General features: G+C 41.2%; 2 protein-coding genes across 13 annotated transcripts in view; both read right to left on the bottom strand.

Annotated features, from left to right (window-relative positions):
- Window positions 1-9,836, bottom strand: part of NUP153 (nucleoporin 153) — a 43,854-nt gene extending 34,018 nt beyond the window's left edge. For all 3 annotated transcript variants that reach the window (XM_041475433.1, XM_041475435.1, XM_041475434.1), the window contains exon 1: window positions 9,615-9,836. In XM_041475433.1, coding sequence (XP_041331367.1) covers window positions 9,615-9,707 — 93 coding nt within the window. In that variant the 5' untranslated portion in view covers window positions 9,708-9,836. The remainder of the gene's footprint in view (window positions 1-9,614) is intronic.
- A 1,901-nt stretch (window positions 9,837-11,737) lies between these two features.
- Window positions 11,738-24,028, bottom strand: part of LOC121357817 (tRNA selenocysteine 1-associated protein 1-like) — a 13,305-nt gene continuing 1,014 nt past the window's right edge. For 3 of the 10 annotated variants that reach the window (XM_041475445.1, XM_041475442.1, XM_041475444.1), the window contains exons 2-10: window positions 23,324-23,488; window positions 21,854-21,934; window positions 20,757-20,833; window positions 20,528-20,661; window positions 19,822-19,953; window positions 18,790-18,909; window positions 16,482-16,677; window positions 15,843-15,888; window positions 14,927-15,325 (exon numbers count right to left, since the gene is read on the bottom strand). In XM_041475445.1, the coding sequence (XP_041331379.1) occupies window positions 15,189-15,325; window positions 15,843-15,888; window positions 16,482-16,677; window positions 18,790-18,909; window positions 19,822-19,953; window positions 20,528-20,661; window positions 20,757-20,786 (795 nt within the window). In that variant the 5' untranslated portion in view covers window positions 20,787-20,833; window positions 21,854-21,934; window positions 23,324-23,488 and the 3' untranslated portion in view covers window positions 14,927-15,188. Of the gene's footprint in view, window positions 15,326-15,842; window positions 15,889-16,481; window positions 16,678-18,789; window positions 18,910-19,821; window positions 19,954-20,527; window positions 20,662-20,756; window positions 20,834-21,853; window positions 21,935-23,323; window positions 23,489-23,655; window positions 23,773-24,028 lie in introns of those variants that run through there. The other 7 variants (XM_041475449.1, XM_041475448.1, XM_041475450.1 and 4 more) reach the window with 5 other exon arrangements.

Here is a 24,028-nt window from a genome sequence, read left to right as displayed (position 1 = left end):
TGTCTCTTGCAGCAGCAGACTTAGACCGGATTAGACTAACTCTGCTTTTGCTATTCAGGGAGTGGCTTCAATTTGGATGTAGGACAGCAGAGTTTGATATTTCATTTAGGAAAAAAGACAATAAAACTTATGACTTAATATGAACAATATGTTTCAGGAATGTTATTAATTATGTAACATTTGAAAAACAACAATTTTATTTAAGGCAAGTGGACTAGTTCACATTTATTCCTGAAAGTCTTGAACAAGGGATTATATTACCAGATGCCTGTGTATTTTTTTCTTATTGCTTAAGTGAGCCTTATTTTCCTTAGTCTAGTTAGCTTTAGAATAAACCTTCCAGGGAAATTCAGGTATTTTCTGGCACTGTATGCACATCTGTATACATGATCATCACTTACAAATGAGAGCAAAACACAAGTATGTGCTCTGAGAGATAAATCAGTGCCTAACATTCTAGGTTAAATCCTTGTGAGACTGAATGGTTTTTTCTGAAGTTTTGTCCACATCTTCAGTTGACACAGTGACATTACAAAACGCACCACGAAGTACAAGGCACCTTTCTTTCTTCCTTTCAGGAAGCACTACACAGGCACAAGCTAACCCTCAGCAGCAATGAGCAATGGGCACTGTAAATTACATTCAGTATTACACTTTTATATGGAAATCTATCAGCAGCAAAACCAAACAGTTTAAGACTCATGAGACTATTTTCCCTTACAACTTCAAAAGCAGTTTTAAAATTCTTTCTTTCCCAATTTAAGAAGGAACTCCAAGTAGTTAATACTTTTTAACTGAAGACTGCTCAACTCAGCTGCTATAGTGTGTCTCCAGGTATGTTTCACAAGCAGTATCTAGAATTATATTAACTGAAATGCTGCTCAAAATATCTTTCCTGTAAGGAAACCCTATAGTCAAAACTTACTACTTTTATTTCTGACATAACCACATGGAAAAGTTTAAAACTAGAATGATCAAGAAGTACATTTCCCATGGCAACAGATGGTCTTTACAAGTCCATTAGCACAAGTTATCAGATTTTGCAAAGTATAACACACATTTTATATTTAGGATTTAAACACATTATTTACGCATAAAATTGTTTATCTTATTTATAGGTATTCTATAGACATTAAGATGCAATTCATTACAGTATTTCAACATCACCAAACATAACTGGTAATGGCAAAGCCTTCCTCTTTCCTGCATTTAGAGCCAAGGAGTTCATGCATACAAGGGCTATCAATGCATCATACTCCACACTACAAATTCGCTACCTGCTACAATGCACAAGGCTCCCAGCAAAGAACTAAACAATTTCAATGTCATTTTGCCTGAAAGCACTCACAAACAAAACATGGTACCATCACACTATGGCACATAGTGGTGAGGACACACTATGTATTTAAACCCAAAAAAGGGCAGCCCAAATTCTGCAATAACTCCTGAAGCAACGGTTAAATTCCATCTGAGGTCAACTTGCAGCTTGCCAATGTCCATCCCTATGTCCAGTGCCTCCTAGTGAGGATAAGGCTTGAAGGTTTGAAGCATATTTCACAAAACTAAGCTACAAAATCTCACTCCTGACATTTTGGAAAACACACTCTTCAAAACAGAAGACCGGAATTAAATTTTTAAAGATAAACAGTATTAGGGAAAAACAGCAAAATATTCACATCCTCCCACTGAAATATCTTTTCTGTCCATGTTGATCTATAAACTGATCTGATAATACCACATACCAGTCATTTCCCAAAATATACAGCCAATCCTGTTCCACCTTCGATAATTCACAAATTGTAACAGGTAAATTAAAATCATCGCATTTAGTTATTTGCTGTGATAGTCTGGTACTTCAGCAAAACTCAAAGCCTTCCTACCTTTTAAGTATCATCTACAAATATGTATATATTCTACAACTCTGTAAAGTAAGTTTACTAACAAATACTGAGGGCTGACATTAGAACACGTGCACTGTTATAGACAAATTTAATATATATCTGAATGAACCACAGCAATTCCTGAACATAGCTACATTTAAGTTGGTTTAAGCCTTGTTTTTATCTGTTTTTCTTAGGATAATTTTAATTACAAATGCACCTGTATTACAGTCTCACCAACTTATTATCTCATTACTATAAATATTTCAGCGCCTCACTGCAATTCAGTCTCAAAGAAAATGACAACTGAACAGTTTAGCTCTTTGCTTGGTTTACTTCAGTTTTGGAAGTCACTAGGCCTTGAGCTCTAATAAGGGAAAGAGTCTTGAGACATATCTACTTCAAAAACATTTGATTCAAAATACAATCATAACTAAAAGCAAAGCCAGCCAGCTCCCCCAAGACACTCTCACACAACTTTTTCCAAGAGCAGAACCATCAAAAAAACATTAAATAGACTCAGCAAGAAGTAAGAAAATTTTCTACTGGCTCATGTATTCGGGAATTGTGTATGTGCTATTCACAGGTGTAGGACTCAATCCATGCTGATGTATCTGTGTTAGCACACACATTTCATTCCAGCAAATGGGAATGCAAAGATGAACTCAAGTTTAGTTGAAAAAACCACAGTAGTCTCAAGCCAAACCCACCCAAAAATCCTGCACTTAATCGCAACACATATAGGTTCATAGAACGTTTTCAGTTGGAAGGGACCTTTAGAGGTCATCTAGTTCAAACTTCCCTGCAATGAGCAGGGGCATCTTCAACTAGATGAGGTTGCTCAGAGCCCCATCTAACCTGACCTTAAATGTTTCCAGGGACGGTGCTTCAAAGTCCCTTTTCGGTTCTCAAACGTGTTTATAAGCCTGTCTTCATAGGAGAGGTTCTCCTGCCCCCTGACAATTCTTGAGGCCCATCTCTGGCCTCACTCCAAGAGGTCCATGTCCTTCCTGCCCTGAGGACCCCAGAGCTGGATGCAATACTCCAGGTGGGGCCTCACCAGAGAGGAATAGAAGAACAGAATCCCCTCCCTCAACCTGCTGGCCACACTGCTTTGGAGGCAGCCCAGGATATGTTTGGCTTTCTGTAAGCACATATTGCCAACTCATACACAGCCTCTCATGTATCAGCAACCCCAAGTCCTTGGCAGAGCTGCTCTCCATCTACTTGTGCCCTAGCTTGCATTGATACTGGGGTTGCACCAAGCCAAGTGCAGTAAAATAAATACTGAATTGATTACACAGAACATCAAAAAGCAAAAAACACAAGATTTTTTTACAACTTAATAGCAGAAAAATGGAAAAGGGTATCACATGACCTACCACTAAAAAGACAGAAGACATTTTCAAAAATTGGTCAGCAAAACAACAACCCTAGGAAAAAAACCTCTTAGTTACTCTCTTTCTGAGGGCAAGCTCGCAATTTACTCTGGAAATACTGCAAGTGAGACAGAGGCATTACTTCCTTTCTCAAGAGACAGCACAACCCCAAAGACAGAATTAGAAGATGGACCAGCAAAAGGATTACCAACCCAGAGCAACAGTGACATTTAAGCTGAAACCATGCCCGTGTGTGCTGCGTGGTCCAGCTGCAGCAGCTGACAGAGCCACACACACACACACACAGACAGAGGCTGCATGGCACCCCAGAGATCACCTACTGCCACAACCTCCTCCTCAAGAGAATGGCCAAAACCAGCAGGTTCACCTGGGTTTTGAGACATCTCTGGGCAGTTCTTCCAACATGCTGGCTAGCCTCACAGCTAAAAGATTTTTCCTATTATGAAATCAGAATTTCCGTTTTGGCATCTTGAGCTCATTGTCCCTTTGTATTGCTATGAATCTCCTAGAAGAGCCTCACTACACCTTCTCTATAGTCTTATTAGGTATCTGCTGCTCTTAATCTGAACACACCCAGTTCTCTAAGCCAACATGATTTTGGCGTCTCTCAACCAGACTCACTCCTGTATGTTTTCCTTGTCTTGTTTTAAACTGGAGAGGCCAAAACTAGACACAACAGTCCAGATGCAGTCCTAGAAGTGCTGCATGCAGGGGAAAAAGCAACTCCCTTAACATCGTTCGCACACAATTACTAATACCTCCCAGTATGCAGCTAGCCTTCTTTACCTCAAGAGCATGCTGCTGACTCACGTTCAACTTGCTGTCCAGCAGGTAGGTGGGGTTGTTTTGCCCCAGATGAAGGACTTCACATTTGCCTTTATTAAAACTCACAAGGTTCTTGGCAGCCCACTTCTGCCAAGTTCACTCAATGACAGCCCTATTCTTCATTATGCAACAGGGCTGAAGTTCCCAAGGGTTTGGTATTATCTAGGAAACTGCTGAGGATCCCTGCCATTCCTTCATCCCAGGTTGTTAATAAAGACATGGAACAGCATCAGCCTCAACAGCAACCTCTGAGAGCTCTATTAGCAATTGGCTGCCCCGGGATCCTTGCACTGCTGGTCACAACTCTTTGAGGTCAATGGTCCTGCTAATTTTCCAGTTGCTTTACGGTCCACCTGACAAGTCTGTATTTCACCAAGTGGACAACAGGGATCACATGGCAGACCATGCTGCAGGCATTGCTAAAGTCCAGGTAAACAACATCCACCATTTGCCCCACTTCCACTGAGCCAGTCATCCCAGTGTGTGATGAATTCATTACATGATGCTATGGCAGCCCACCACCTGCAGCAACCTGGAATACTTTTTCTCAAACATTTTTGGGCACACAAAAGAGATCCTGAACTTTGTCCTGCCGAGTTGTTAGAATCAGCAGCAGCTCAGCTTGTCCATGGCAGGGGAGCAAGAACTGGTTCTAATTACTGACTGGAGGAATAAATAACTCAGAGGAAGTGATGTGCTGCCAGCAACCAAAGACAATTTGCAGTGTCCCAGCTAACAGTCAATTATTTCATCTGCTTTTTTCTCCTCCTAAGATACCACTCACTAATACTCTTTGTCCCCAACACTTCACAGCCTCCAAGACTGTCACAACACTTTGAAACAAACCCTAGAATATTAATGAAATGCTATAGCAATCATCATCTGCAATTTGTACAAGTGTACAGTACTACTAGCCTAAATGAGAGGAAACTGGCAATATCTCAGTTTTATAAGTTCTTCCCAATTAGGATACATGATTTTTTACAGTAGCAGTAGAAAGCCAAGTGCCAAATTTAAACACCTGTTTTGCTAATACAGTATCATACTGCTGAGACAAAGACAAAACTTCTGATGTTGACTATCAGCCCATCATTTAAAACAAATCTTCAAATACACATTAAACATTTCTTCAAATCTATTTGTTTTAGCTCAATGTGCTAGCTTACTACTAAACCAAATCAAGCAGAATTTCATACAAATACAACCATATTAAGTGTGCTTCAAGGTCCAATCCTGTTGACTGGAGTTGATACAATGGTATTTGTGTAGGTCCATACAGACATTCTTAATAAAGTCTTTTAAAATTAGTATTTTCCCATTTAAGGCCTATGAAACATTACTTAGGTTACATTGCTCAATATGATACTCTAGGAACCCTTAAGCATCAGAGTTTCAAAATTTCCTCACAAAATAAACCCGGTGGTTTGTACGATCCCTTCTGCCCACTGCCTGCACTCCCTGCCAAGCAAGGCCTACCTTCAAGACAGCAGCAGGCAACAATGCAATGCTGTAGACACTGCTGCATACAGTTTTCAGTTCCCAGTCCTGTAGCTAGTCCCTCTGGGAAGAATTTTACAAGATGTCTCAAGTGACTTGGTGAAACTCACAAATCCAGAGGGGCTTTCATGATCCAGACCTGTGAAAGTGGCTTCCAGTGGCGTTCTGGTTCCCTTTGTCAGGTTCAGTCCTAACTACATCAGCACAAGACCAATTATAATACATGCACAGACTTACACTGGTTTCATCAAGGAAAGCATCTCTGGATTTGGACATCTACATTATAAATATGCACTGGCACATACACATGTAGAAAAAAGGAAAACACCACTCCTCAGCGGAAGTTTTAATCTACAGACATTATCTCTAATATCAAACAGCTCTAAGCTAAAGCTTAACGTGAATATAGTTTATGGGAAGGTTATAAAAACTTTTCAGGTAACTGTTTTTTTCTCATGTTTAAATCTGCTTGTATGAGTATAAATAAAAGTGCAGGAGAATCAAAGTTCTCTGACTCTTTCATCTGAATGCTTAATACTCAAATAAAAAAATTACCACAAAAAGTTATTTTATTCTCTTCGCCTTTAAGTCACACTTAAAATCTCTGAAATCTGTTACCTGGATGAGAATGGCACTGTTCCAAGTTAAACCAGCACAAGCACACACAGGAAAGCACAAAATTAAACATAAAATGAACAATAGGAACATACAAATACTCTTCTAGAAGCAGTTTAATAATCCAGCAATGCAAACATCCCTCCCATTTAACACATAGGCATCGGTAATTCCCATCATCAGTCTATCCAAATGACCAGGACAAACCAGCACTTAGAAACACTGGGGCCACATCTGGAAGATGAAACCCAGATGCTGGACACAACAGCTCCCTCACTTGGTATGTGCTTAGCTCTCAAAGAAGCTGTAACTTTAACCCAAGTGCCTAAGCTCCTTAAAAAGTGCAGGAGGAGGCAGGATATTTCAGCATGGGATGGCCAAGTAAAGAGCGTGCTGAGCACAGCTCAATGCATTCAGTGTGGAGCTGTCAACTCTACCCCTAAGAAAGCACAGTCAATGGGAAGGACTCCACAATTCTACTCCAAGAACACCAACCAAAGAGATGCAAAAAGACTCTTTTCATCCTGATATGTGACTCCCCCACCTCAAATCTTCATGATAAGTGAGTGGATACTGTCCTTACCTCATGGTGCTGCTACTTTTTGTTTCTGGGTTTAATAGTACAGCTGCTAACAGTGCACTTTTTATAAAGTAGGATGGTAGCCCAGAAAAAAAAAATACCGTGGTTTAGTTCCTTCACTAGTGGGGGAAATCTACTCATAGCTCCATCTTCCAAGAGAAAATACAAGCTGCAAGTCACATCCTCCAAGCAGCATCTGTTCATCCCTCCTGTTTGAGACTGGTTTAAAAAAAGACTCTACAGTTAAAAAAACACACATGCAAGCAAAATGAAATATGGCTCTATCAGGCACCTGGGGAGAAAAGGGCAGGAAATTCTGCACTTTCCATGTTTATTCCAGGAATATATAAAACAAATAACTTCTGAAATCATGGATCAGAGGCTGTACGTCTCCACTTTTGGAAGGTAACATCTTATACATCCTCTTCCTGGCTCAATGAATCACACACTCTTTTTCTGGATAATAACACAGTTTCAGTCAGAAGAACTCAAAGACAACACACAGCTTGGCAACTGGGATATTTGCCCAGAAAGTGGAAGATGTAGGTTGATGTCTCTAGGCAAAAAAAAAAAAAAAAAATCTGAAGCAGGGTCTACCACATTTTGAACAAATGCTTCAGCTAATCATCTTTGAAAAGCAGCAGCATCTCCTCTTCCAAATGTCTTCTAAAGCCGTTGCTGCTCTTAATGGAAGACTGACTCTGCAGCACGCTGGGCATGACTGGAGAATTCCCACCTGACCAAGCTCCCTGGGAGATTATGGCAAAATAACAACATCAAGAAAGCATAACAACTATAGAAAAGCACACAACAGACTTACTACTGTAAGCCGGGCATCATGCTACTCATCTTTCATACAAGTGGAAAAGAATCAAACACCCCAAGAACTTCAAAGGTATTAGCAACATGGCGTTCAGTGCTTAGGCACCTTTGGAGCCTGGTGATAAGACACTTGAGTTTTCAGGACTGCAGCCCTGACCCCAAGCACTTAGAACAGTTTTAACACAGTACTTCCATGAGCTTCCTTACTGACAATAGTTAGGGGAGCAGGAGATCATATCCAGACTGCATTGAGCACTTCCACGTCTTCCCAAACTCATTACTGAGAGACAACACCAAACCACACAATACTTTCTGCAGAGTGGATGTTATATTGAAAATAGGAACACTTATCAATTAATTCCAGTTCAAGTCAGCTGTCTACCCAGAGTTCATCTTTTTATGTAATGCAGGTTAGCAAGCTACACAGAGTTAAAAAGCCATCCCTTACAACAAATGCACATATCTGACACCTATCTCTCTGACTATTTAGCATTTCTTCCCCAATACATTACTTGTTAATTTGATTGATGTATTTGACTTTCAGCATCCATGCTCTGGGCAGAATCCCACAGCTATCCCCCCAAGCACGTGTTTGCTTTGCCCCATTGTTTAAATAAACCTACTAGAAAACACACAGAGGTAACAGACAATAGAATAATCAGAAAACCATCTCACCTGATTATTTTAAATTAATCTGTTTTATCAGTTATCTACACAGTATCACCACGTGCAGGATATTGCAATTTCAACATTACTCCGTTGTTCACGTAAGAGCTTTCAACATTTGCTCTGCCAGTGCAGTGATTCTTTAGATGAAGCGTCACCCTGCCCGCTTTACAAGGACAACACTGCTGATCAGTGTGCTATACAAAGGATTAAGTATAGTACTTCCCAAATAATAAAAACTAATTGGGCAACAATTTATGCGTAACATGCCCTCAATTTTACATATAGTATTTAATCTCCTGGCTTATATTACTGATTTAATAACGTAAATGCTTTGATTTTACAGTCAATTTCAGGTTCATAAATACACGTGAAAGGCATTTCCAGAGCACTGTCTCCAAGCATTTTGAAATTCTCTGACAAACAGCAGTTGGGAAGGATCTTTGGATCTATGTACTGCAATTTAAAAACTGGGTTTTTTCTGTTATTTATCTATTCTGTCCTACAACACAAAGAACAAATGCCTCATGAATTACATTTTGCACCAGCACGTTTAGGCACAGACAAGACACTGAAGAAAACCTAAGGGTTTCGCAGGCAGCATCCTACAAAAAAAAAAAAAAAAAAAAAAAAAAAAAGAAAAAAAGAAAACAAAAAAGAGAAAGAAAAAGAAAAGGAAATAAAAGAAGGGGGAAAAAAAGGAAAAAAAGAAACTACGATGGAAGATGCCTAAGTATCCAGCACACTCACAGACTCATTTGCAAGCTGGAATTTGTCATGAAAAGCAAATATTGGAAGCGATGCACTTAAATCTGACGAGTAACTCTAACTTGATACGCCAGTTAAGCTCAATTTAATCAAGATTTAACCGGGCAGCCCGGAAACAAAACGAGCATCCCACGGAGCGGGAGCCAGCCCGCTCCAACCGCGAGGAGAGGGAATGCGCACCTACCCCTTCCCAGCCGCCTTCTCCTCCTCCTCCTCCTCCCGCCTTTGCTCCTGCCCTAGCGGGGGACAGGCGGGAGACAAAGGGGAGGCGAGAATCCCCCCGCAGCCCGGCGGCGCCGGAGCGGGGTGAGCGCCCGGAAATCCCACAATCCCCACGGCCCCGGCGGGAAACCCTTCCCTCCTCCCTCCCCACGGGCCGCTCCACCGGGAAACCCCGGCCCGAAGCCGCGCACGTGGGACTGCGTGGAGTGCGGAGTGGGGGGAGGGCGGCGGAGGGAAGAGGTCGGGCCTCCGTGGCGCCTCCTGCCGCCGCTGAGGGGAGCGCCGGGGAGAAGCGGGCTAGGAGGGGAAGGGGTTCACGGGGCTGACCCGCGACCTCACCTGCTGCTTGCCCCTCGCATAGGGCGGCTTCGCGGCGCCCAGGTGGTGCCGTCGGGTCCGGATCTTGCCGCCGCCGCTGCCACCCGAGGCCATGATGCGATCCGGCCCGCCGCCGGCGGCGGCCTCGTCCTCCTCCTCCCGGTGCGGCCGCTGTGCTCCGCCGCGGCCCGGCAGCGCTGTCGCTGTCACCGTCCCCGCGGGGACGCGCCCGGCCGGGCCTCTCTCGCCGACGGCCCGGCCGCTCCCGCGCACGCGCACCGCCCCCGCTCTGAGGGAAGCGGGAGGGGCCGGGCCGGGCCGGGCCGGCTGCGCGGGAAAAGCGCTCGCTGGGAGCAGCCGCGACCCGCAAAGGAACGTGGCGGGGGAATCGTCTGCCCCCGGGCGCAGCTCAGGGGCGCCTCGAGGGCTAAGAGCGGAGGTTTGTGCCCGCGTCTCGCCGCGGGTGATTCCACCGCCGTCTCCCCTCTTCCCGCGGAGTTTCACAGAATGACTCAGGTTGAAAGAGACCACAGTGAGTCATGTGGTGCAACCTTTCCGCTAAAGCAGTGTCGTTCCAGAGCACATGGCACAGGATTGCATCCGAACAGTTCCTGAGTTTCTTCAGTGAGGGAGACCCCACAACCTCTGTGGGCACCATGTTCCAGTCTGCCATCATTCACGCAGTGGTTTTTTTCCCTCGTATTTCGGTGGAGTTTCCTGTGCATAGGTTTCTGCCCCTTGCCTCTTGACCTGCTGCTTGGCAGCACCGAGCAGAGCCTGCCTCTGTCCTCCTGACACTCTGCCCCCATGGACACAAGTTATCCACGCTGAAACTCCCCCAAGGGACAGGAACAGCGTGGAGAACGAGGCAGGAAAAACGGCACCGGGAAGTCTGCGGTGCGCCTCCAGGCTGCCAGTAGCGAGTGGGTTTGTGTGAGCAAGAGAAACAGCAGGTGCAGGTTTTTCATCGGTTAGTGGTGGCATGTGGAAAGGAGGTACGGGGAAAAAGCTTCGCCCTAGCTTTTACTTCCTCAAAACATGAGGAAGAGTGCATTCCTATTACAAAGTTAAAATATGTAAAAATGTGGGGTTTTTATCTTAGTGAAAGTAAAGTTGAGAAAAAATTATGGTTTCACATTTTATTTTTAGTATCAACTTGCCGTGGGAAGGATGGAGCTGAGCACTGCAGAAAATCACAAGCATCTTCCCTATGTTCGAGTCAATAAAAACGTTACTCAGGACAGAGCCCTGATGCACCACACCCCCCCTTCCACCAAAAAAAAAAAAAAAAAAAAAAGAAGAGTGATTCTGAAAGCAGGCAGAAATGTCAACAGGCAGCAGCTAGATAAGAACAGCTGCAACAAGAAATGGTACTGGGGAATTTTGTGCTGCCTCATCTCTGCTTCATACTGGGTTTTTCTGAAGTTCACTGGGGTCTTCCCAGCTCTCTTACAATTTCTTTGTCCCATTTTCATTATCTATAGGAAATAACCATTATCCAATACCCAGCAGAGTGGAGTTACTTTCCATATATTTCTCCTCATAAACTACACTCTTACTCTCCTGCCCCGCAATTGGGAATACAATTTTACATGCAGGGGAATGACTTGCAGTGATAGATTATCCCTATCCTGGAATATACCTGTCTGAAGTCACTTGCAAGAACCACCTCATTTTGTGTAAATGGCTGGTGTGCTGCAGCTGCGGCCTAATTTTAGAACAAGTGGTCTGCTTCCACAATGGGCATGTCAAGATCTACATCAACATAATTATCAAAACAAAAAATAGTATTTTCACCTGGATTTGCAACTCATTTGTCCAGGAGCTAATTACCATGCTAGCTTTCAGCTTAAGAGGAGGGGAAGGAAGGCTAGCATAATGTGTTTCCATTATGGGAAGAGCTAGATTTACAGAGGGGATGGAAACTGTGCCCGCTGGTAACATACATTCATTAGTGACGATGCTGGCTTCTAAAATGGTACCTGTGTGGGGAACTGACTAATTCATTCCTGTGCTGGTCAGGTAGGAGCTGAACAAATTTAAAAGAAGCTTCCCTCTTCATGCATGCCAAGAATATTAAGGTAAGCTGTAAACACATTTTCTCTTCCACATACATGTCAAATGCAGCTACACTAGACATTTGCTCTGTAAATTCAAGTGCTGCTTTATTTACTTATTTTACCTATTTAGAACAATTTCCATATGGTGACATACCTTTAAAGAAACTCATGACTCAGAAATACTTGTTGATGTAGTCAAACAACATCTATTGACATGAGTCACTGAAGTTAAATAATTGTCATTAAAAATGAGACAAAACAAAAGGCAAATATATATGTATCTCCAGCAGAATGATAGTGATCATCACCATTTGATCAATCTTCCCTGTGAGTTATATCTGCAAGTTACTTTGAGGTAGCACTAGAAAGAAGCTGTTGGTCCAAGAGCATCCCTGCAAAAAGAAACATTCACGGCTTAAGTACCATTTAACCTTTTTGAACACTTTTCAGTCTTCACTGGTTTTTAGCCTGTTTTTTTCTCCCTGTTCACTGACTGCAGGATCATTAGCCCCTCAAACCATGGTACTAAAGCTTTTCTGTTCAGAGAAGTGGAAAACAAAAACATTACTCTTCTTCAAGAAATAAGCGGGTTTCAGGTAAAGGCACTATCTATCACAGCTAGGTACAATGAAGAGTTTATAAAACCAATACTAGATATTCTTCAAAAAAACCCCTTCAGAGTTAAAAAAAACCCACAACATTTCATCTGGGTAAAACAGACAAAACACAACCAAAGTGAAATAGTGTGGTGTTGAAAACATTGCTCCCAATAAATTTTTTTAATGTTTCTACTGCAATCAGCTCTTTGTAGAATTGAGAGCAGGCATCTGTATGATGAACATGTTCAGGTCTTTGTGTAAGCTCATTAATTCAGGCAGTAGCTGGAAGCTACAGACCAGTGCTGGAAGTTTCCTCAGTTAAAAGTCTCAGCAATGAATGCCAGCAGATCTGATGCGCTCACTTTTTCTCAAATTTGTGCTTACACCAATACAGAAGCCTTTTCAGTGTGCATTTACAGTAAAGAAGTGTGCTGCACACAGTATCTTGATCCCATATATACACTCCTAACTGGTAAGCAGCATAGACTAGAAAGGCTCACGAGACAGAAAACAAAGAGAGCTATTTAAAACACTATCACACAGGTTGCAACCAGCAGACGTCCCCTTCACCTCACTTTTCTTCTGTGCTGACTAAAGAAAATGTATTCCCCGACATTTCTCAGGTTTGCACAACTAATGGCCCAAACAACCTCTTTCACTACATTTCATGAACAGAATTTTCACTATAGGGGTACTTTACAGGCCAGAACAGAAGGTGCGTATCTGACAACAGTCTAATGCAGAGTGTGGAGACCTTGCTAAGATGTAAAATCTGCATAAATATGGTGACTACAGACTCTTGAGGTTTATGTGCTGTGGTGATACAGTGCTGATCAAAGTGAAATCACACAACTACAGGGGCTCCTTATTACATAATTCACACATGGATCAACCTCCCAAAAGCTAAAAAAAAAATCAGTAGCTACTCTATAGTATTTCTACCAAGCCAGCATGCACCCTTAGTATCTGATAACACAATGAAAGGTTTCCACAAATTACTTGCTGCAAGTAAAGTACGGTGTTAGGTACTAACAATGCTATGCAAAGCAGGATATGCACTTCAAAGCAGGAAGCTGCCAGGTCTCTGCCTGGGTTATAATCTTCAGCTTGTGATGACGGTGCTCGCTAGATACAAAATCCTTTGCCTAGCAACTGGTCTGTACTACCAAGCTCAAGCACCACTGTGCACTACAACTGAAGTGACATCAAATCCAGCATGGTTTTGAAAGTTTAACATCCCCACAAGCAAATTCTAGGGGCCTGCATCTATGATCTTGAGCTTCCTCCCTTCTGCAATCCTGTGAAACAATTCTATACAGACACACGATTCCCTTCCCCATCCAGATTCTCTTTGCTTCATTTATCCCACTTTCTGTCACATTCTCATTATTAATTTCCCTATTGTGACCCTCCAAAGACTGACCAGCTCACACCAGAGAAACATTAATGTACAAAATCCCAGCTTTCAGCCATTTTGCAACTAGTTCTCGCCAAAGACTGTGATAGTAATCTCCCTGCCTAAATGAAGGACTTTTGTTTTCTCTTTCTACATACATAATGCACAAAATTCATGAAGAATGAAACTCCTATATCACACCAAGAGACTTTTCTAGTTTAGACCACCTGTATTTCATGGGTGGGACTTAAAAAAAATCCCAGCTGAAATTAAACTGTGAAAAGAGGGAGATTCTGGTGAGCAGGTAGAAGGGACCTGCTGTGCCAAGTCATCACTCTGCAATGCAGTACAAGTTTCACATTTAGGAACAGCATATAGGTTATGACCACCACTTCAATGTAATTAAGTCATTAAAGAAAAAAACCCCTGCTATCCTAGCAATTATTGTTTAGACTGCTCCCAAAACACACGTCAGTACCAAAACACCTTGAGTACCTTTCACATGTATTAGCTACATGATAATTTCTACCTTTTTCTCTTCAGGAAGTACTTTTGTTTCCAGCCTAAATTTATTTCATTGTGTACATTAAGTAGTAACAGGAGTTTAAATTGACCCTATGACTGGAAAATACTTTATACACTTTTAGGTAAGAACAGTTTAGAGGAAGCCACTCAGAAGTTGCTATCTTAAAGCAGAACTTTCTTCATTGCCATCTCCCCTAACCTCTTCTGACTTGAATACTGAGAACTGTCATCCTAAAGTGTTATAAACCTTGTCACTAAGAAACATCTGAGCATGAAGACTGAACAAATAACATATGTTTAGGATAGGGTGCAACTTAGTTGAAGAGGATACTGGGATACTTTAATTCCTGATGGGTTTTTCTTCCTTCCTTAAACCACAGGGTTTTCTCCAATTTTTATGGATAAGAACACGTATTATATTACACCAGTTTCTTTGCTGTAAAAGGTCAGATGAGAAGACTAACAAGAAGGGCAGAAATAAAACTATCAGTAGGTATCATCCTTAGTCTTTGGAATGTTTGCAGCAACAGCAGCTCTGAGTTTACCCTTCTGTATGTTAAAACTGTACAGCATGTTAAGATTAAGACCTTGTAAGATTGCCTGGGTATCTTGGAAGTATGTGAGAGCTGGTTCTTGCTAGTGCTGATGCCCATACCAAAGACAAGTGAAATACCTCCACTGCCTCCAGCTAAACTCCACAAGCCAGAAGGAGAAGGTGTTTTGCATATATAAGTAAAATCCCTTGCTGGCCAGTTTGCAGAAACAAAATTTTATTTACACAGGCAAGTCTATCTTTAGACCCCATTGAACTCTTTACATTTCTAGAATATTTACATGATTTCAAGATGCTCCAAGTGATGAACAAAACAAAACAAAAAAAGATTACAGAAACTGCCAAAAGCATAGCAAAAAAACCCCCAACCTATCATTGTGCTTTAAAACTTATGATCTAGAGTAATGTAGAAGAAATGTAATTTTAGCACCTTGGTCATAACGGTCATGCTATATAAGACACTTAAATAGCAGAGGGGATGTCAGAAGTGACCGTATCCAGAGGTTGCCAGTGACAATTCATGAGGGCATCATAGAGTTCTTCACTTGTCTCCATAAATTGTCTGTTCATTTCATCAACATCCAAGTACAGCTGTGGATCTGAAAATAAAAGCCTGGTAATTACAAGTGTCAGAACATGGGAGAACTGCACACGAAAACCTGAAGTAAATGCCTAACAAAGTGTACTTTACGTAAATTTAACGATTTAATAAACTTAATAATACACCTAGTAAGATGTTTACTCACCTAGAATTTTAACAAAGCTAACAAGTCCAGCTTCTTTTGGAATTAGTGCAGTCAAATGCTAGGACTGGTATTTTCACATGAAGCAGAGATTTTGGGATAATTAAAAATTTTGGACACTATTACAAGATGTCTCTACTAATAAGCTTAACATACAATAATCTTAGCAGAATCAATACAAAGATATAGTATCTTCTCCAACAGACCATTCCAGAAGGAGAATGAAGGCAAAGTTACAAGAACCTACTGCAAAGCTTTAAAATTCTACTTCATCTTAGCTATAACCCATTCTTTATCCAATAGTCACTGGCTTGTATTGTTAAAGGGCAGAAATATGGCTAAATTCAACCTCCAGTGATAGAATTATCATTACCTTCAGTTATTAGGTCATCATTGATTTCAGTCATAGCTGAAGCTTCCTAAAAAAAAGAGAAAGTATTCATAGTCAGTTTCAGAAAACATCACAAACTCAAAGTAATTTTATGCTCCCTAATATTCGCCTCCTCCCACAACTATAAAATAAGCAGGAGCAGGTGGTGTTTGTTGGGGAGGGGTTTCTTGTGGGGTGTTTGTTATTTTTTAATGCTTTGGTTGGGTTTTTTAAGAAAACCATAGTATAGTTCCACTTAAAATGCACTTTTGGAAGGTGTAATTGATCAACTGGCTGATATGATCCTAGATATGATCACCATACAACAAACCTAGATATGATCATCTTACAACAATTCTGTATTTTGCTTTAAGCAAAGTATATCAGAAAAACAGGGTGAGAGAAACAATGCAAAAACTTGCTGTCAGAACTGTTATTTGACATACATGAACAAATACTACTGCATAAATATCTAATTCTACAGATGCACTCAAGCACTTAAATCCAAAATTCTGAACATAACCTTCACACTTATCTAACTACATGATTTCAGTTTTAGGACTTTTTTCCTCTGATTTACACAACCCATATGACATGTTAATTATGTTGGGTTTTTTTAAATTAATTGTGTAGTATCTTTACCTCAAAAACAGCTGGAGCCATAACAGCATCTCCTAAAGAGCAGTCTCCAACAGCTTGCATGCTATCATAGGGAGTATAGGAGCTGTAGTTGTAGTCAGCATAAGGATCGTAATTCCACTGTGAATAGTAGTTCTGATAATCTTGATAATAATCATTATAGTTGTATGACTGGTACCGCTGGAATTCTGCTTTCAGTCTGAAATATGAGAAGGTATATACAGTTAAGAGTTTGAGAACAAACAACTGTAAATCCAGTGCTGAAGTTAAACAATGTCATACACTTCCAAATTTATGAGGAAACTTGCCTAAATAGTTGCCAAAGATTTATGTCACAGCACAATACCTCATGTTTATGAGGAGAGCAAATGTTCACCTTCACCAATGCCAAAAGTAATTATTTCTATGGATTAACATAGGTTACACTTATCTATATTAAGTTTAAATATTTTTGGTATTGTTTAAGCAACCTACTGATAAAAAAAATTATTAAGATCAGAGACCCTTACCAAGCACTACTTTCTTAAAGGTACTTGAAATGTTTAATTAGTCCTTCATCTTTTGTTTTGTTAACACTAAATCTTGTTATTTCCAGAAGCATAGGGTAAAGTCAGATTATCTGTTTCAGAGGAGCATCTGACGCTGCCTGTCAATTTACCATGTCTACCTTCACCTTCTCAAGTTTTGGTCCATGAACAGCTGCCAAAGCTTAGCTGTCAGGTGAAGTCAGCACTGCCGTTATCCAGAATGAAGCCAAAGCAGCAGGAAAATTACAAAACTTATTAGTTATGAAGACCAAAGGGCCAGGTGATTAGATTTCACTGCTTTCCCTCGCCTGAGGAGATTTCTCCCAGGGGCAACTTCAAGTTGACTAATGACAAGTATCAACAAACAAGAACAGTCTGTTCTAAAGCAGAGATGTATCACATGAAAAACATTGGGATAAATCAGCTACACATTCCAAGAAATCCCCTATGCTGAGACATTTCCTCACTGATTACATACAAGCAGACCTCCTGTGTTTGCAGTGTCCAACATCTCTTTATCTCCATTTCGCTACAGAAAATTCAGATTGGGGCTTTTTGCCAAGACCACAAACTGAAGGAGCTCAGAAATAATTTCCAGTGTCAGTGACTTAATGACAAACTACTCTGACAGCTGGATTTTTGGATGCTGTGAGAACATAGTACTCAGCCATTCAGAAATGGGTGTAGATTAGAGGTGTGTATTTCAATACTCACACTACATTTCCACTTCATTACTGTGAAGCTACACACACATTCTAATAAATAGGTATTTTATTGTCTTACTACTGTAGTAAATAAATAATGCTTCATAATGTCTCAGTCTTTTGTTTCCAACTTCTCTCCTACATCTATCTCTGTAGGAGAAACATCTAAAAATACTGCTGACATTCTTCTGGATAGCAGAAGTGAGGAAAACTTTCTTTGGGACCTCATTTTCATGAGCAAGTTAGTGAAAGCAAATCTGGACAGTGCTTTCTTGGGAAAGGGCACTTCTGTTCCAAAGCAATGAGGCAACATTGGCAAAATTATCCAGGGAAGAGAAGCAGGAGCTGTTATTTTTAGCCTTCTAACAGAACACACAAGCTAACCTCATCAATATATACTGAAATTGTTTCACAGACAGCTCTATTTTTGTCTGTATTTTGGATCACAGTTCATCAAATTTGGTATCAAGCCTCTAACTGGATTGTTTTGAATAACTGACAGACAACTGAGCTGGCAGGAAAAAACCTCTCAAACCCAATCAACTTTCAATTTCCTGCTGCACTAATCACTTGAGGAGCAAAGAGTAGTATTCTAAACAAACTATTCAAGCAACATCTCCTTTGGCTTTTCCCCCTCTATATTCTGTGTTTTTCCACTAACGAGCGCCTTCCTATGCCAGCCTACTTTAAAATTATCAATGTGCTACCTTGTCTAAGCCAAGGCGAAAGGCCTAGAAGAGCTTCCTAGCATAAAAATAAACATTTGTTGTCCCTTCTACCTTCTTCAGGCCCAAACATGAAACACTTACAAATACATACAGCTTCACTACCACAAGCATTAAGGCTGGTCACAACAGCAGCTAAGCCCAAGTTATAAAATCTGGCTAGACTTAAGAGCTGGATTTCCCCAGCAATCCTCAAAGAGGCTGATGGACCCAGGTAGTCAAAACATAATGCTTCTTGATTTTGATTTTGTATCCTGTACAGCCATTATAACAAGGGCCACAGTCTTTACAAAGGCAGAGCTAAAAGAATCCAATTATTCAGAATTACTTTATCAATGCACAACTCATTTGTTACCTTTTAGAAATTCCTATGCTCAGCCGGATTCGTTTTCCCCCCAGACCTGGTGCATTCTGGCAGTCTTGCAGTGCCCTCATCTGATCACCTTGCTCACCAAATCTGACAAAGGCATACCCTCTACAATTTTCAAAAGGGAGAAAACAAATTCTAGTATTCATAACAGTTACAAAGCCAATTAATTCAATTTCTGTCTTCATGAAAACAGTAGCTACTATAGCTTCTATTACCTAAGCAACCTCTCTGGCATGTGCGCATGCACAGAAGATGCTTTCACAAAATTAAAAACTTGGGCCAGAAGCAAAAAGCTTTGTTGATAGCATTAAGATGCAACTTGCTGAAAGCCAGCAAAACAATACATGTTAACTGCTATCTGTGTAAGTAGCCAGATTACATACTTCTGCACTTACAGCAGTTCAGTATATTCAATGTATCAGTATTAACCCATTCCTACTGCTCTACAGCTCTAACATTCTTTCTAAATTTGCTCTCTCAGACTTCCTTTTTGTTTTTTTTTAAGGTTTCTTGAATTAGTCCATTACACCCAGTGGTTTCTGAAAATTCAGCAAATTCACTTATCCCTGCTTCACTCTCTGCCTGGTCAGTGTAACTTCTACTAAGCTTTATTTACTAATACTAGTACTTCCATTTCCCAACCCCCTAAGATTTGCTAGGCCTTACACTTCCCTTCCACACGTAAAAAGGGAATTATTTTGTCGTCAGTACTGCACTAAGTGGACACACTGCTGCAGGTAAGCACAGATGTCCATGCAGAGCTCTCCTTTCTCCCACCATCTAACTGCTTTCATGCGGATATGCTTTCGGCTGAATTGAATCTTAACACATTAGTTAGCTAAAACTAACCATAAAGCTTCAGAACCCCAAGGATCTATGTTGTTAAAAATAACGCCAGAGAATAATCTCTCTTCCTGCCTCTGAAGAAAATTCAAAACCAGTTCAAATATAAGTTCTCATACATTACTTATAGTAACACACATACTGACAGCATTAACACATTTTCACAGGCATTACCTGGAATATCCCAGTAGGTCTGTTGCTATTTTGCAGTCAATACATGAAGGGTACCTCTTTAGGAAATAGTCATAGAGCTGAAAATCATCTACTTCTGGAGTCAGCTCCCCAACAAATATTGAATAATCCGGTCTTTAAAAAGATAGGAGGACCACCATTAAGACTGAGAATAATACAGTTCACGTCAGTATTAAAAGTCCCTAACATACAAGCAAGTAGTTATTACTGGACAAATAAGGAGACAAAATACAAGGAGTATTAACTGCAAAACTCTGCTAAGCACTGTACAGAACTGCAATGCCATCACTCCAGCACGTTCTTAATTTCTGAGTCCATTCTACCACTTTTGCAAGCATTTCAATAAAGACTCAGATCTATTAAAGAATCTCTTAGAAGTTGGTTTTAGAAACTATTATTTGTTGTCTGAAGGGCAGGACACCCAAAAACACCAAGAAAAAATATTAAGTTACAGCCAGAATTCAAAGACAGCTAAGACTATTTTGACACCACATCTCAAGCAATTATGAAAAAGACAAGCCAGGAAAAAATCATTATTCAAATGGCAATTCAACTCCATAAGCAATACTTAGCGTATAGACACCAGATGTGCCATTTCAGTATTTTTTAAATAACTGATGACATTCACTAGTCATTAGCAATTTCAACAGATAAAGGGTCAGAGCTGCTCCTTTCTAAAGGTCTTTACCTGGTTGTGTTAGTACTGCTAGGGACAAACTCTATTCTTCCTGGTTTTATTTTGTTCTTTTTCTTCCGTTTCTTCTGTGGTGTTCTCCACCAGCTGTAGGCCTGGAGACATTCTCTTTTTTTTGCCATCAAGTCCTGTAGGGAGAAAAAAATCACCTTTATAGTATTTAGCCTCATTTACATTCCTCCCTCCCACTCCCCATCACCACAGGTGATTTCCCCATATTCACCTTGCCCTTGAAAGAAGCCTGGGGTCCCATTTCTCCCTCCGCCTCCCATGAGGGAAAGCAGCCTCTGGGGAAAACGCCTGGCAAAAATAACAGAGCCAAAGGATTGTATGAACAGCCATATTCCCCTGACTTGTCAAGCTGGCTAATGGATTGACAGCTTCCTCTGGGAATTAGGGACAAACCAGATAGCCTTTTGATGCTGGCCAATCCTAAATGTTAATTAGCTTCAGGACTGGACTGTGTTCCGCTTGAGCTCCAGGATGCAAAAAACCCTGCCGCAGCACAATCTGAATGATGAAGAGGCAGGGAAATTGTCACTCTTGCCTAGAAGGAATCTCCACTGTCCCTATCTCCCCTCACCCAGGAATTCTTCTGTGAGATGCCTCTCCTCACTACCCAGCAGCGAGTCACTCTCCCAGGCCAGGAACAACAAGAGGCCGATTAATGGAATTTAAGGAGAAAGCAGACCAGGAACAGGCACTAGCTCGGCTGAGGGAAAACTCAAACCCAGATGCAGGGCCAGGAAGAAAGAGGCATAAAAAGTGCCTCTTAGGGAATTTAAAAAAAAAAAAAAAAGGAAAATTTAATAAAAAAGAAAAAAACAAAACCACTAAAGCCCCAGAAACCACAGCTCAAAAAGGAAGTGAGTGGGGCAACTACACAAAAGAGGAGGGGAAACAGCCTTGTTAACACCGGTTGCCTCCCTCAGTGAAGATTCTGAAGAACAAGGACTTCCAAAAATAAGAATGTTCCATAGCATTTACTTACGCAGGCTTTAATGCTCTTCCTCTATAACATCTCCACATGTATCTTATACAGAAAGTGTTATGCACAAGATCCTTCAGAAGAACTTGCGCTCAAATAATGCAAACTGCAAAGCTTAATGTAATGCCCCCCAACCTGCTTGAGTCGACACAATTAAGTGTCCTGAGAACAGCCACCAATTACCACACTGCCGGAAGAAATCTTAGGACAAAAAGAACATCCAACTCAGAGCAAGCTAGCTATATCAGCTTTACATTTATTAGGAATTCTGAGTATGGTTGTGGAATCCATTTAGGCACTGCATGCCTGTATTTCTGACTAAATGATCTTACCTGGCTTGCCATGGTTCAAACTGTCTTCTGTCTTTCTCGAACAGTAAAACTGCACAGGTTCAATTTATTACACTCCTTCAGCTGAAAAAAATGTGGGGGGAGAAAAAGAAGATGAAGGATTTTATCCTCAATATTAATTCCTTTCAAATATGCTCAACCCACCATATGCTTTAATGTTATTAATTCAGAACTTCAAAAATTAAGTTCTGACTTGTCACTGCTAAAACATCGGAGATAAAAAGGATGTATGGCCAACAGGATTATCATTAGATCTAATATTCACTGTTCTAAACTGTAACAAACCACAAAGTTTTCCCACTGTCTAAACCACTAGAAAATTCTAGAGATCTTTTAAGTCCCCTATACCTCACCTTTAATTCTGAAATACCTACATATAATAACCCAATCATCCAGAAGATTCTAAAATAGTTAAAAGCAAGGCAAAAGACAGAGGTTTCATCACGTTTTGTACAACCTCCCTGGTTTCTTCCCCTTTTAGCCAAATTTAAATTTACTTGTACCACAAACTACGCAGCTGAAAACAAGCAGTGGTACTTCCTATGTGCTAAAGGATATGAGAAATACAAGCAGGATGAGGGCACAGCACAAGCAAATGTGATCTTTCGCCGCACCTTTTCTCCTCCCTCTCACTTTCTCCACATACACACTTCACTCATTACCATCAAAACCAAAACCAGAAAGTAACATTTTACTGCCATCACTAAACCAGTGGCCACATTTTCCTGAAGAGTTATATATCTTTGTTGATCCCAATATTGCTTTTTATAGGCTTTTTGCCCTAGTCATCCAACAAATATATATCAGTGCAAAAACCAATTTCATTTACAAAATACTCCGCATTTACTTTCACACACAGGCGTTCTTCACCCCTACCGATTTTTTACATCTGGTGTAACTCCTGTGCAGATACTTGACGGCCACAGTTCTAGTTCACATTTCCACACAAGAATTTATGTAATGTTTTACATCTTGGCTGATTAAATCCACACCACATAATGCAATAAACACAGAGCATCTACAATGCCTTCAAGGCTTGCCTGCAGAGTGGAGCAGTTCAGAGCACTACTTCTGAAAATGGATCAGACTAATTTGACACAGGAGAGCCATAAACCATAATTAGAGCATCCACCCATGGTGCTATTCAGAACGACTACAGACTTCATCCCCACAGCCACTGTGAAGCCAAGAAAAGTCAAGTAGAAACAGGCCTAAAATACTAGCAAGGTTTGTGTATGCTACACTAAGCAAATGCTAACCGAAAGTAATTGTGTTCATATCAGCAGCAAAGTCTTCCTGTTAAGGGTGACCATTATTAATGCAAATATCCACATAACAATGTTCCTGTAACATTAGTTTTCAATAAAAATAACCATGAGTTCCTCCATGTTCTCAGCACTGTAATACTGATTTTTCAATTCACAACTGCGCAGTAACTTTTTTTAAACTTACCACTTTTAACTTGTGCAGACCTAATGGAAGATGGCACACACGACAGAGCGCTCTTGTTGTGAGAGGCTATCGGGAGGGAAGTGATACAACTGCTTCTTGGTAGGTTACCACCAACTTTTACACAAAACTGCTTTTATGCCTCCCTGTCCAATGTTCACCTTTTCACTAGAAAACAAGAACATTTTAAAAGCAGTTAAAACAGCATGTACTAATATAATACATTTTCTTACATTTGTTTTAACTATATCTACAGTCACAAGCTTTCATTTAATTAGTGGGGCAGCTTCAACCTCCAGAATTCAAACACATCTTTAACTGGATTACACACACACCACAGCAGTTTTTTATTTTAGTCCACTTTCTTGCATTACTGCGGCCATACGGGCAAAAAGGTGGGCGAAGCTGTTCACGGCCTGAATCGCCGGCGCAAACACCGCTGACGCAGGCAGCGGGCAATCCCCCCTCCCCTTCCTCTGGCACTAATTTCGCTCACACGAGGCGCTGGGGCAGGGCACGGGGATGAGGGAGCCTCCCAGAGCTCTTGGGGCCGGCGCAGTGACCCCGGCCGAGCCCAGGCCCGAGCCGTGACGCATTTCTCTAACCGAGCCACTCGGCACGACGGGAAGAGCCCGACCACAAGTGCGCCCCGCCCGGCCGCGGCCCTCCGCAAGCGGCCGCACTGGCGCCGGGGCCGCGCTTCCTGCT

This window comes from Pyrgilauda ruficollis, unplaced genomic scaffold (genome assembly GCF_017590135.1).
Source record: "Pyrgilauda ruficollis isolate IOZ18807 unplaced genomic scaffold, ASM1759013v1 scaffold35, whole genome shotgun sequence".
NCBI classification, from domain to species: Eukaryota; Metazoa; Chordata; class Aves; order Passeriformes; family Passeridae; genus Pyrgilauda; species Pyrgilauda ruficollis.
This window is presented reverse-complemented; position numbering and strand designations above follow the sequence as displayed.